Below are 13,390 nucleotides of genomic sequence, written 5' to 3'. Positions count from 1 at the left end.
TCTTTATTGGCTATAATGATAGTGAAGGTTCTGCTTGGGAATATGAGTCGTCATTAACACCGTGCTTCACTTAATTATACCTGAAATTGATTCCACACACACGCATGTATAAGTAACTTCGAGTCATGGGTCTTGTGGTCTTTTAATTGCCCATCAGTGGAAGGTTTCCAACACAGGCTTTTTCCCAGGGGTTTAATTTTAATTGTATGTAAATAGAATATCTGTGTATAGGACCTGCATACCTTGTATGCTTAATTCTGGGATATGGAGGCTGTTGAAGCATGCACAAAAAGGTCTTGTATTTAGATGCCTGAGAGAAATAGTAGTGCAGCTATTATGCTTGTGTACTAATTCCCTAATTTCTTTGAACCATACCTAGAAAGAAAGATTCCTGACTGGAAAAATTGTTCTAGTTGAAGGGATCCAAAGTGCTTTAGGTGGAACAAGTTTGAAGTTCAGACGATCTGTTCTGTGATTTACATGCAGCCCCAGACATCAAAGATTAATGGAACTCTTGACAAGCTTGGCTTAATAAATAATGTGTTTAATTTTATTTTGTTCTCACAAGAATATGGTAATAAAATTTAAGCTGAAGACTGAATAACTCTGTGAAGATTGCAGCATGCCATGCTTTAGGAATGAGGTAGTCTCAGAGGCATTGCTAACAAATTTGTCCTGTAATGTGAGACACTATCAGAGAAACTTCTAGATGAAAACTAAGGAGATAATGATCAATTTCTCTTTCCTTGTTTTATTAAAATCTCTCTAAAACTTGAAGTATCTGGATAGCTTTCTCTGTCTCCTGATCAGCCTCCAACTTGTGCTTAAGGTTGTGAGTTCTGTGATAATGCAAATCCAAGGGCATAAGTGGATATACGGGTCTGTGCAAGATCTGCTGCCTGTCCGCTAGTAACTCACGGTGTAGCCCTAAACTGAGAGGTCAGTTTTGGAGTTTTCCAAGTTTTGTTTAAAGTACATTCAAATAGTACAAAACAGCAATTTCCTGAAAGAGAAATCAAGACTTTTTTTTTTTTTTGGTAGGTTTAGGTGCTGTAGAAGCTTCTTCAGAAATAACAATTGAAAATGCTTTGTTCAAGGTTTTGTGAAGATTTAGCCAACGTACACCTCTTGCAATGTGCAGGGGATGTCGTGTCAGCACATACATGAGCTGTTTGATTCTCCACATTCTTTTGCTGCATATAAAGACCGAGACTGTTAAAATAAAACATAATCTTTTTAAAGCAGAGGTAAACATTCTTAGGCTTGTTATTTGCATTTAAACTTTAAGCAGAAGTCTTTCCCAGTTTCTTCATTTCCCCTTCAAGTAAAACTAACCTTCAAATGAAAACATCCTTTGATAGTTTTCTGTTGAGACAACTATGTGTTTTTAGTGACTTGGATGAGAGGATTGAATACATCTGACTGTCCAATACTGTCTGACCCAGGAGCTAGGCACAGCTAAGAGTGAGAGAATTTTTGATACAGAGGAAGGGGATTCTGTTGCCAAATTTCCTTTTATTTCTTCTGAAGGCACAGAAGCAAGTGCCAAGCCATTCTGCCCAGCTTAATCTCTCCCTGGTTATCCCTGGATGTGTCCTTCTGGGTTTACCATACTAAACCAAATTTCCAGTGGTTCTTGTCTCCACTAAAGGTTCAGGTGTGCGGGGAAGAGCATGGCAGTAGAAGCAGCCTGTGCTGCACTGGTGCTCTCTGTGATGCTGGGTGGCTGCACTCAACCATCACACCTGCTGGGAATTAAGGGGAGAACAGGATGGATTAGTCTTTCACCTCATTGCTCTCCCTTGATCTTTGCTCCTTCCCCCAGTCACTGCATCTTCAGCTATATTTTCACTTTAGTCTGCATTTTCCCAGCATTGACTCCAGTAGTTAGCCATGTTTTTCTGCCGGTCACAAAAAACCCATCTTCCTCTTCTCCTCCTTTTCTGCAGCACTGTTAATTTTTGATCAGGCATCTCTGTCCTCAGAAAGCATCTGTATTTCTGATCTCTGATCTGCTGGATAGTTGTTCCAGTTATTAACAGTTACAGCAAATCTTGTCTTTGAGTAAACAAGTGTGGGAGGCTCACGTTTATTAAAAGATACTTAAAATCTAGTTAAAAGAATGTTGAAGTGTTTGCTTTCTTCTCGTGTCTCTTTGTGTTGCCACCTTTCTCATGTGTACACTGTCTGCTCTCTGTGGGAGAATCTCAAATGCACACGCAGACTGAGGTGCCACAATTCAGTACATCAGGGCTGCCTGCACCTTTCAAAACCTCTTTTTACACTACAGCAAGAACCCTCATATCTCCTTACTTAAGTTCAGGTGCTCACAATAGACTGTTTCCACTACTGTTTTTTTCAGTTGGCTCTTCAGCCAAAACTCCCTGTGCTGATCTGTTTGCACAAACTCTGCCATTGCTTTCCCTGCCACCCCCCCTTCCCTTGTATCCGGGGCTGGAGAAAGCAAAGCTCACATGATGCTGCCAAACCTATGTGTTCAGCTTTCACACCTGAGAATCCTGCCAACACAGGGCTGAAAAGTACTTGATCTTCCGACCTGTTGACTTAACAGCTAGAATGTTTCTCTCCATGCAGTTTTGAACTCTGTAACAAAGCAAAACTGTTCCTATTGAGCTGGCTTCATTGGAAAGCCCACTTCTGCTGCACCCAAGATCTAAACCCCAGGGGAGTGCAATAGTAAGAGAACAGAAGCCTGCTCAGACGCAGTCGTGCATCTCAAGATTTCCAGGCACTCCGAGAGTGAAGGGCTGTGAGAATGCACCTGCCTGCCATTCTTCCAAGGCAGTAGTTTATTTCTGTGATTTTGTACCTTTCAATCTCCAAATGAACTTGTTACTCCTTAAATATAGATTATTTTTCAGATATTCGTGGTTTTGAATGGGAACCTTCAGAAATTGAAACGTAACTAATTTACTTTCTAAAGTTTCCTTCAGATTATATTCTTTTAAGTGTTGTTTTTTGAGTACTGTGTCATTTATTAGATGGCTGGCAGGATCATGCTACCTCATAATCTCCTTATTTTTCTTTTGCGTGCATACTTCCTTCTTTCTTTGAGTGTTAAAAAAAAAAAAAACCAAAGAAAAAAACAAAGCACACAAAAAATGCACTACACAGCCTTCTGCATTGTGTCACTATTTATCTTTTCCTGCTGGATGGAATTCAGTTTTGTTAAAACTGTTTTTTTCCTGATTTTGCCCACGAAAATACAGTTTCTCTCTGGTATACAGAGTTTACTCTCTGGTATCAAATATGTGAAGTTTTACTTTTGTCATGAGAACGTGCAAGAATTTAAATGCTGTGCATGTACTGGAAACAATGCAAAGCCCACTTCCATGAAAGCCACAATAGTTGCCAAATAGAAGCAAACTGTCTCCATTGCTTAAAAGCAATTTGTAATAACACAACCAATGGATGAAACATTTCCCCAGACAAAGCAGCCGCAACTGCCTCAGCTCAGATGGCTGCAGCCAGGGCTGCAAAGCAGCACAGCAGCTTCCCCACGTGTTCTGAATACACTATAAAAAAAGACTTGCCTGCAGCTGCATATTGCATGTTCTCTTAGTTTTCCAAAAGTATGCTTGAGGAAGTCCTCCTAATACCAAAGGAAATTGTGCACTGTGCTTCTGAGAAAGAGGCAAATGATGGAGGCAAGAGAAAATTAATCACTAATACTGTTTTTCTTTCTTGATCTTGCTGTTTACCATCCAGCCTTTCTCTGCCTGAATCAAATTACCTTGTCCTCTCTTGCTTACTTGTGTTTCTTTCTCCCGTGAATCTCTTGTTTTTTCTCCTGGAGCACAGTAAAGGAACTGTCCCATCACCTAGTTGCAGGCAAGACAGAATAAACAGCAGCTTAGTGTGGATCTGGATACTGGGGGTTGTTTAAGGGCCAGTGAGGTCAGAGCTTTTAACCTGATTGATTGTTTTACTCACTTGCATCCCCCCACCCCCAGTGTTACGTTCATTAGGTCTCAACTAACCTTCCCAGCAGCGAGATTGCTGCTGGCCTGGGAGGGTTGGGCAGAAAATCCCATCAGTTGGTATTGTGCAGCTCTTCCCAGTTCCCAGTCTTGGATGTCGTCAGTCAAGGTCCTTGGGTGTCACCCAGCATGTGTCTCCACCCACCTCCTTCATTTCCAGGATCTTTCCTGCAGCCCAGGATCTTTACCTTCTCCCTTTGGAGCCCCTGTTTTCTTTCCCAGACCACTTCTGCTTTTTGGGAACCCTTCTTTTTGGCACCGCTTCTTCTTTTCATGACCCCTATCTCTTGCTTTTCCTCATCTAAATAGTCTGTGATGCAGACACGCAACACATGATCAGCCTCCAAATTGGTCCTTCTATCTTAAACTTCTTAATTGATGGGAGGACTTGCCTAGTCCAGGGTTTAGTAAAATTTACAACCAGCACATACCAGCTGCACACAGCAAGCTTCTGCTTGAGAGAGAGTTCAGAAGTCTGTTTCAGACATTTGCCCCCACACAAACTTACACCCAATTATCTGCCACTTGTTAGCATGTAATTTCAATTATTTTACACCTACAACACTTGTTCAAAGTTTGATTGACAATATTGTTGCTTCTTCCTTCTTAGTAGGAAGTAAGAAAATTGGAGAGAGACTTTTTAGTAGGGCCTGTGATCACAGGACAAGGTGTAACAGTTTTAGACTAAGAGAGGGTAGATCTATATTAAATATAAGGGAGAAATTTTTCACCCAGGGGGTGGTGAGACACTGGAACTGGTTGCCCAGAGAAGTTGTGGGTGCTCCATCCCTGGAAGTGTTCAAGGTCAGGCTGGACAGGGCTTTGAATAATGAAAATATTAAGACCTTGTCTTTGATAGCTGTATAGGAAAGGAGGGCCGTGCTGAAGAGGAGTGATCGCTGTGGCAGTGCAGAGATTTGTAAGCATGTAGTGTGACTCCTCAAAAGCTGTTTGCAGGATGAGGTCCCTGCCCCTCTCCACAAGCTCTCTTAAGAGAGAGAGAGAGAAAGGAGCTGTCAGACTGAAATCCCATGTCTAACTGAAGCCTTATGAATGGCTACAAACCCTGAAGCAGTGCTGGTTCCCTGGGGTTTCCATAGCAGCCTGTTCTCGGGCTTCACACCGTGTTTGGGTTATTGAATCATCATGATGCTACAGCAGCTGTCACCTTCCAAATGAACAAGTTTCTGGGTGGTTTAGCTTCAGGCGAAAGAAGGAGAGAGCGTGTGGGACTATAGCTCTTGTACTCTCTTTAGATAACGACACTATTACATATTGATACCGGATTAGTGAATTTTCAGTATGTTTTAACCTTGTTTTGGCAGTGTCTAGGTGTCTGGCCCACTTATCTGTGTGGACAGTGTAAATGTATTTTGAGTTCAGATTGTAGGATTTACAGTCAGAGGAGCTTTCTGCTGAAGCTGAGCAGAGAAAGAGCTTTCAGCAGGTTTTCTTTGTCATTTTAAATAGGAGTGATCACAGAATCACAGAATGTTGGGGATTGGAAGGGACCTCAAAAGATCATCCAGTCCAATCCCCCTGCCACAGCAGGAACCTAAATGAGATCACACAGGAAGGCGTCCAGGCGGGTCTTGAATGTCTCCAGAGAAGGAGACTCCACACCCTCCCTGGGCAGCCTGTCCCAGGGCTCCGTCACCCTCACTGTAAAGAAGTTTCTTCTCAAGTTTAAGGGGAACCTCCTGTGTTCCAGCTCACACCCATTGCCCCTTGTCCTACCAAGTGATGTTTGCATCCACTCTTTCTTTTCTCAAAAGTTTGAGCTTTGTTAGGACGTATCTGTAATACTGAAATGGTCCCTAACACAAATTTTTAATAAGTTTAATTGGAGATGTCCCGTTTGGAGACACTCGGTAAGACTTGATTTGCTGAATGAAATTATTTCTTCCTGTCTGTTACTAAAACACTTATTTGCCAGTGACAAGTAAAACAGGATTTTGCTTGTCAACAGTTCAGGAATAGAAGGAAATAAATACTCTTTGAGTTACTCTCTGAGCCGTAATGGTACAAATTCCATTTGTAATAATGCTGTCAAATCCAAGGAAGGATGGAGTGTTCTGTGCAAATGAGTTGCAGTGCTATCATACAACACATGCCAGCATCTTGTCTTCCTATACAGAAGAATTGGAAAAGTTTAGTTATTTCCTGTAGGTTTTCTAATCCTTATTCAAATAAACTGAGCTGCAGTAAAGTATTTTTTTTCTTTCCCCTTCTCCTGTTCAAGGCCTTTGCCTGATTTCTTACCAGCTTAAGCTGCGTGGAATCAGCTTCTTGCAAATACGCAGTTAGGGACGTTTTTAACGGAGCTTCTGCTGTTGGCCCAGAATATCCCATTAGCTGAGTTCTTTCAAGTGAAGAACTTGTGCAGGAATATGAAATCCTTTGAAATGGATACTGCAGTCAAAGGTAGAACACGTTCATACAGTGAAATAGCCTGGTTGAAAGAGATCTGTGTTCGTTTTGCTATTCCAAGCGTTTCCGGTAATCTCTTACAAAGACAGATAGGTTGTTGGCAGATGCACACTGTTTTGAACTTTTTCTGGAACTTTGCAGGGAATATTATCCTAGAGCAACAGAATTGTAATGTTTGTTTTGCATTTTCCTTTTTACCCTCCAAGGTGCAGGAACTTCACGAGGAAGAAGCGCAGTGGGTGAATTACGACGAGGACGAACTGTGTGTAAAGATGCAGTTGGCAGATGGGATCTTCGAGGCCTTAATCAGAGACACTGTTGATGTACTGAACCAGATAAATGAGAAACAGCGGAGACTGCTGCTTGTCTGACAGTGCTGAAAAATCAACGTAGAGCTACGTAACCACTGAGTCACGGGCCTGTCTGACTCCTGACGTACTTTCCACCCTGCAAGCGTTGCTGCTGGACTTCCACGCGTATAGGGTTTAAAGGCAGTTCAGATATGATAAAAGGAACCTGAATTTGCCTCACACCGGATTTATTGTTTGGAACAAGCTGATCTCTCACTCGAGGCTGTATTGTGGAGTGCTCAAGACTGTTGGTATGCCAGTGCGGTTATGCCACATAACTGTCAGCAGCTGTCTGGGGCCCTGGCCTGGGGCTTCGACGTGTTCAGCTTGTGCTCTGAAAGGGTTGGGTTAAGTTGGGATATTGGCTGCTTTGCTGGAATGGCTGTCAGCCATCAGTACTTGGCTTGTCTTTAGAAATGTGAGTAATTTGGAGAAGAAACAGTTTGGTCAGGTTTTAGTCGTAAGTGGAGACTTACTGTACTGAACAGTGTTAAAATCTTAACACCTCTTCTGCAGCCCTAACAATGTGCATCAGTTTCTTCTGCTCCAGAGCCCATTTAATTCCTTTCTCTGTGAAGTTCGTTTTCGTCTTTTCTTCTGTGATGTGGTACCAAGTATGGTGCTAGCCAGTCCAGGGAAATTAGATAATGTTACTTTCTGCATTCAAGTAAAGAATTTTTGCTGCTTTTCCTATGTAACTTGCTTCAGTCCTGAGGTGGAGCAAGACAAAGGCTGCCTAATGTCAAGTGTGAAAGATGAGCTCATGGACAACTTTCCTCCTACCGTGTAGCACTTCTTCTCTTCCTGGAGCACCAGCTGCTCCCAGATAACAGATACTCAGGATTTTCTCAGGCATGAGACATGCAGGAGTGGAAAACGTTTCTTCACAAAAATTTGGCCTTCAGTTCCTCAGCTTCCTCCCTTACTGTCGCCTAATAAATCGGAGCAGCTGTTACTTGAACAATTTAGAGAACAGAGTGTATTCACCAAAGAAAGCAGTGTCCAACGCTTGACTGTCTGCATGTGCTTGTGGGGTTTTTTTAATTTATTTTCAGATAATTTATTAAGTGGGGTATAGGAGAGTGTTGTGTGCAGTTGGCTGCACTGTCTTATGTTTTGAGACAGACGAATTTCAGAAAGCATCTGTTCTGGAAACTTCCAGAGCTCCATGTTATTCACACAAAACCTTCAGCTTCTTGAGACAGGTACAGGGCAGGAAGGTAAGAAGAATCAAACCTCAGTGACAGGGGGTGGGAAGCCAAGGCAGGACTAGGCACCTGGTTCAGAGACAATACAGAGTTGAGGGGACTGAGCTGAAAAATCATGTGAAACTTCCCTGCTCTGCCTGTTTCCTTCCTTTCTCAGAACTTGTAGGCCATGGGCAGCTGTTAGGTGTTTGATTTGGTGCTGGCTTCAACTGCAGTGTCCTTCTGCTGAGTTCTCCTTCCTAACCTGTCCCTCCCCTTCTTGTGTTTTTCTTGGAGGAACACAGACAATCTGGGGTTCAACGTTGATGCCTTAACAGTGGATGACCCTGTTTGCTAACCTGGGACAAGACCCAGAGGACAGTCAGATTCTCCAGACACACTGGAGTGCAGAAAGACACTTTGAAGCCCTCAGAGGTGTCCCAAAAATGCCACAACCCATGATGAGCATGGTGGGGAGATCTCTACCATTTCTTTCCTCTGCTTGGTTCTTGGGCTTCCTGCTATGGATACCTCTGCTACTGCTCCTTTTTTTTTTTTTTTTTTTTTTTTTTTTTAAAAAAAAAAAGCTATCATTGGAATATTTGCATTTTGCACAATGACACACAGCTGGTAATTCTTCAGGGACAGCACTGGGAAATGTTGGCTTTGTCAGAGGTCCATGCAAATTCTCAGATGTAGTATTGCCAGCGCCTCAATTGTGAGTTAATAGTGAGCCATATTCATGGGAGCTTAATGAGCGGAAGACCAAGGAGGACGTCATGGTGTGTAGGAACACCTCCAACAGGTATATGCATGTCTGTTCTGCAGTAGTGGCCCTTCTGGCTGGCTGGAAGTCAAATGGTCTTGGTGGAGCATTGTTCAGCTTTTTTTCCTGGGTGATTCACTTGTCCACGTAATAAAATGTCGTGACGCTGAACCAGGAAACTCTCAGATGCTTAAGACAGAAGCAAACTAAAGCTGCTGCATTTAACTAGCGTGGTGTCACTGATTGGGTCACCACCTCAGATTCCCTTTCCCAGGTGTATCTTCTTCAGCAGTGAGGATTGTTATTTTTATAGGTAGCAATTATGGAAAGAAGGCAGAAACCTGCAGCATGGGTTTGTGGCTGGAATATCAAAGAAACTAAGTTAGTTTTTTTTCTGTAGATACCGTGACTGATGTTGAGAAGGTTGCCCTGCATCTCCGAGGCTTTTTGGCTGTTTGTGGGGTTGGCATGGCTTTTCTGGACTGTCTGCCAGCAGGGAGAAGGTTGTACAGTTGGCCTGCCAAGGTACCAGGGACCGTTGGAGGTCATATGCCTGTTTTCTTGCTGGCTTGGATAGTGCTGTTTAGTACCCTCAACAGAAGTAGTAACTATTTTTACAGCTGTTTGGGCAGAAGCTGTGTCTAAGTAATGGCTTTATTCCTTTGCTAACATCCATGTTTGTGTTTGGTAGCAACCCTAAAAAGACTTGAACGTACGTGAATTATCTTCTCAATACCTCATGTGTGTTGAGTTGCTTTGAGTTGAGTGTGCACTCAAAACCTCGAGTGTGTTGAGTACTTGTGGACTGATGATGACCGCGATGAAGCAAGGGTCTGTCTGGGTCATGGCTGGTAACGAGGAGGCATGGGGAAGCCTGGAGTCTCACAAACAGAAGCTGAGTTCTCTAGTTCTCTCCTCTCCCCAGCCTTCCCATTATAAGAACAAGATGATATTTCAGGGTCCTGGTTATCTTGGGGTAACCACATCGGAAGATTAAAAGCTGAGACATTTTTCTGAGACCCGTAAGCTGCTTGGGGCAGTGACTGTCATCACTGGGGAGATGCAGTTCCCTCTTTGGAAGGATCTTGGTGCCAGGTGGGAAAGCCCAGGCTTGTGAGAAGGAGCACGGGTACCTCTCTCACAGCAGGATAATACCTGAGCTGATCTCTGGAATATCAGTACTTCTGCCTTTCAGAAAAGGCTTGTTGCTCACAAGGTGGAACAAGAGATTAAAAAAATCCCATCTTGTTCACTTTCCTTTCTTGAAAAGTGGCCTTAGCTTTTTGCAATACTTGAATAAGTGTGTACCTGCAGAAGATCTTCAGTAGCACAGTGATGGAGACCTTTTAAGTGACTATTCTGCAAGGAACTGCATGCAGTTCCGACTTTCATATCCCTTTGCTACCTTAAGAATATTAGGAAAATAAAGTACTTTTCAGCAGAGAAGCAGTTGAATCTTATAAGGTATTTAGTGCATCTGAAGTGTTTACAAATCAACTAAAATGGAGAAAAGCAAACTGTTGAACTTATTTGTAATTTAAACATTAAATGCAAAAATATATACAGATGAAAGAGGAATACTGTAATTAACCTGCATTTACTAGTTTTTTCCTTGACTTTGCAGAGCCTTTTGATACACATTTGCAAAGCCGCCTTTCGGGAGGCGCCGTCTCCCCGCGTCCTGTGGTGTGGAGATGCTGAACAGAAACCCGTTTACTGTGTATGTGTAAATAACCTGGTGACTTGGGTTTTGGGCCAGTTTCAGCTAACGTTCACATCCAGAGCAGCTTTGCACAGTAGACAGACCCAAGGATGTAGAGGGGTTGTTGGTTTGGGTTTTGTTTTTTTTTTTTTTTTTTGTAATTAAGAATTGTAAAATAACCAGGGTGGTCCCTGTGTACACCAGTGTAAATATCTTTGGTAACTGAAATGTACTTTAAGAGAACAAAATCTGTAAATAAACTGATTTATAAATTAATCTTGTTCCCTGGTTCTTTGTAAAATGAAGCTTTATAATTACCCAGATGGTTGCTAATTCTGAAGGTGTCCTGGAGATTCGTCCCCTTGTACGTTCCCCTTTCTGTCAGATGCTGTACTTGGGATGCCAATCACAGTCCACAAAAATCCCATTAGAGTTGCCTTAATTATAATCATAACATTCTTAGAATTTCCTTATTGTTAATATAAAAGCAAAAATAGAAAATAGCATTGTATAATCATTGTGGGAGTGCACTGCATGATCTGTGGGAGAAAACTTATTCCTTGCACATGTTTGTTTAAAGTAGGTTATAAAAACTCATGGTTTAGGACATTTCAGGCGGAGGGAGACTATTTCTCCACTAAACAGTCTTGGAATTAAATTTTTCAGAGCCTCAACCTTCTTTTGGATCATAAATTGTTACAGCTGCTTTTACCAGCACCGATCACTTCTTCACCTAGGGGGAAAATGTTGTTCCCTGGAAACTTCATTTCCAGTTGGAAATTGGGTGGAACTTTTTCCTAAATCTTTGCTGTTTCCCTTCCAGCTAAAAACACCCAACCACTCTTTAACACGTGAAAGGTCCCGGAGCTCCGTACGAGGACGACTGAACGGTCCCGGTGCCAAACCACAGGCGTGCGGGCACGTGGCAAGCGAGTGGCAGCATGAGATTTGTAAAACCAGGCGTGTTTATCCAGCCTCCCCAGTGCCTACAGCCTCTGCTGTGTTCTGGTGCTGTTGGTGACTGTACAGCCCAGCAGAAAAGGCTTTGCTTTCCCTTTACTACAGATGTCTACAAAACCCAGCGTTGGGTCGTTCCAGCTTGCAGGATGCGGTGTGTCACTCTACTCCTCACCATCCTCCTCTGCCTGGGAGAGGCGTATGCATCAAACGAGGGGGACCTGTGTGAACAAAACCATTGCAAGAGCTTTGCGCTGTGCTGAGCAGTTGTTTGCTCTTTGCTTTTCCTTAGCAGAGCTGCCTCATCCTGGAGGAAGACTTGCAGCACTCGGACTTTGATTATGGAAGCTGCCTTGCTGTAGTGCCAGCGTGTGGTAGGAGTACTCATCAGCGGAGCACACCGGGGACACTGTCTGCAGCCCTCGAACAGACAGAGAAGCTTGTCACAGCCCTCTGAGCTCGGGGGGTTGAACTGGCCAAAGCACGGCAGTGGGTCGTTTGATGTCCAAAGGGCTGAGACAAAGTGATGCTGCAGCCTCTGGGCTCTCATTACCGAGCAGCAGGAGAGCATCCGTGTCGCTGCTTTCCTCACCCTGCAGTGACTTTGCTCCGTGCCCAAGTCCTGGATTTTCGGGCAGTGATGTACTTGCAGCTGTTAGCATCCATCCCTGGAAGTGGCTTAGACTGCATTTCACGTTGAAAAAAATATAAAATTGATCTATGCTTCTCTGGCTCAAGAACTGGCTTCCCTTTAAAACGGCTGGAGCGGTGGGAACGCTGCCACGGCACTCTGGCAAGTGACACAGCAAACTGCTGCATTGCTACTGCTGTCCTTGCCCAGGATGCCCAGTAATCAGCTTGATGAAGGCTCCAGTTTCCTCATTTGCAAGTCTACGTTTCTTCACTTCGGCAGTGGCTTTTTATGGTGGTAAAAAGTTTGTGCAACTCTTCCCAGAACCCTTGGAGTGCCGTTGCCTTCAACAGCCATTTCACCCGTGGAGCTGGTGAAACTCCTAGGTTGGGCAACCGCACACTGGATTGAGTGGGACTGTTTTGGTGCCTCCCTTGCTGGGTGCCACCCACTCCAGGGTGCCTCCCCAGGGAGGTGGTGCCAGCTGCAGCCATCCCACGTCCTCAAATGCCTGGCTGAGCGTTGAAATGTTGACTCTGCTCCCGTTGTCGCTGTGCCCTGCATAGCACAAGGGCTTCAGCACTGTCCGGGCTCTCATTAACACAGCGCTGAAATGAAAAAGAGCTGGTGGGGAGCTGCTGAACGCCGGCAGCTCTCTTCAGCATGCAGGAAGGAGAGCAGGGGGGCTGCCCAGCCACTGGCACCCAGCCCAGAGCACGGGCCGTTGGAGGGCAGTAATGCAGATGAGATGTAATGGAGTTGGAAAGCACAGGGCGCTCTCTGGGATGCGGGTCCTGTGGGGGAGGGAAAGGCATCCTGCGATGTCCGGAAACTGGAGCACACAAAACCTGTAGCCCCAGCCCCTCTGCCCTCCTGCCTCCTCCTGAGTAAGATCCTGCAGAAGTCTGGGGAAAAGGAAGAGAACAGAGCAGTTTGAGGGGCAGCAGCTCCGTTCAGGACAGCAAGGGTTGGGCAGGAGCAGGGCAGGGCGGGGACATTTGGGGCAAAGATGTCTTCTTTTGCATGCCGAGTGTGCTGTGTGAGGATGGCCTGGGGCAGGTCTGGTTGGTTCCTGCTCTGAATGTTTCTCTTGGCCCCAGTTTTCCAGCGCCTTGCTCTAGCTGTGCAAGACCTGCCGTGTCCCTTGGGCTACGTTCTCTCCCCATCGTTGGTTTCAGGTGGCTTTGTCTGGCAGGCTGACTTGTCTGTCACCACCCTGTGAAATCTAGGCTGACTCCAAGTAAGGAGTTTGCTGGAGGTGGAATTAACGCCGGTTCTGGAGGATATCCCAGAGATTTTTATTTTCTTTTATTCCAGCAAAATAAAGGAGGCTGCAGAGGATTGTACCACTCATGTTGCTTGGCTT

General features: G+C 44.4%; 1 protein-coding gene across 1 annotated transcript in view; it reads left to right on the top strand.

The window, feature by feature from the left end:
• Positions 1-6,802, top strand: part of CEP350 (centrosomal protein 350) — a 63,764-nt gene extending 56,962 nt beyond the window's left edge. Inside the window, 1 exon segment of the mRNA XM_010175696.1 lies at positions 6,638-6,802. Coding sequence (XP_010173998.1) covers positions 6,638-6,802 — 165 coding nt within the window.
• The last annotated feature ends 6,588 nt before the right edge of the window (positions 6,803-13,390 follow it).

Source organism: Antrostomus carolinensis, unplaced genomic scaffold (assembly GCF_000700745.2).
Source record: "Antrostomus carolinensis isolate BGI_N321 unplaced genomic scaffold, ASM70074v2 scaffold3569, whole genome shotgun sequence".
Taxonomy (NCBI): Eukaryota; Metazoa; Chordata; class Aves; order Caprimulgiformes; family Caprimulgidae; genus Antrostomus; species Antrostomus carolinensis.
This window is presented reverse-complemented; position numbering and strand designations above follow the sequence as displayed.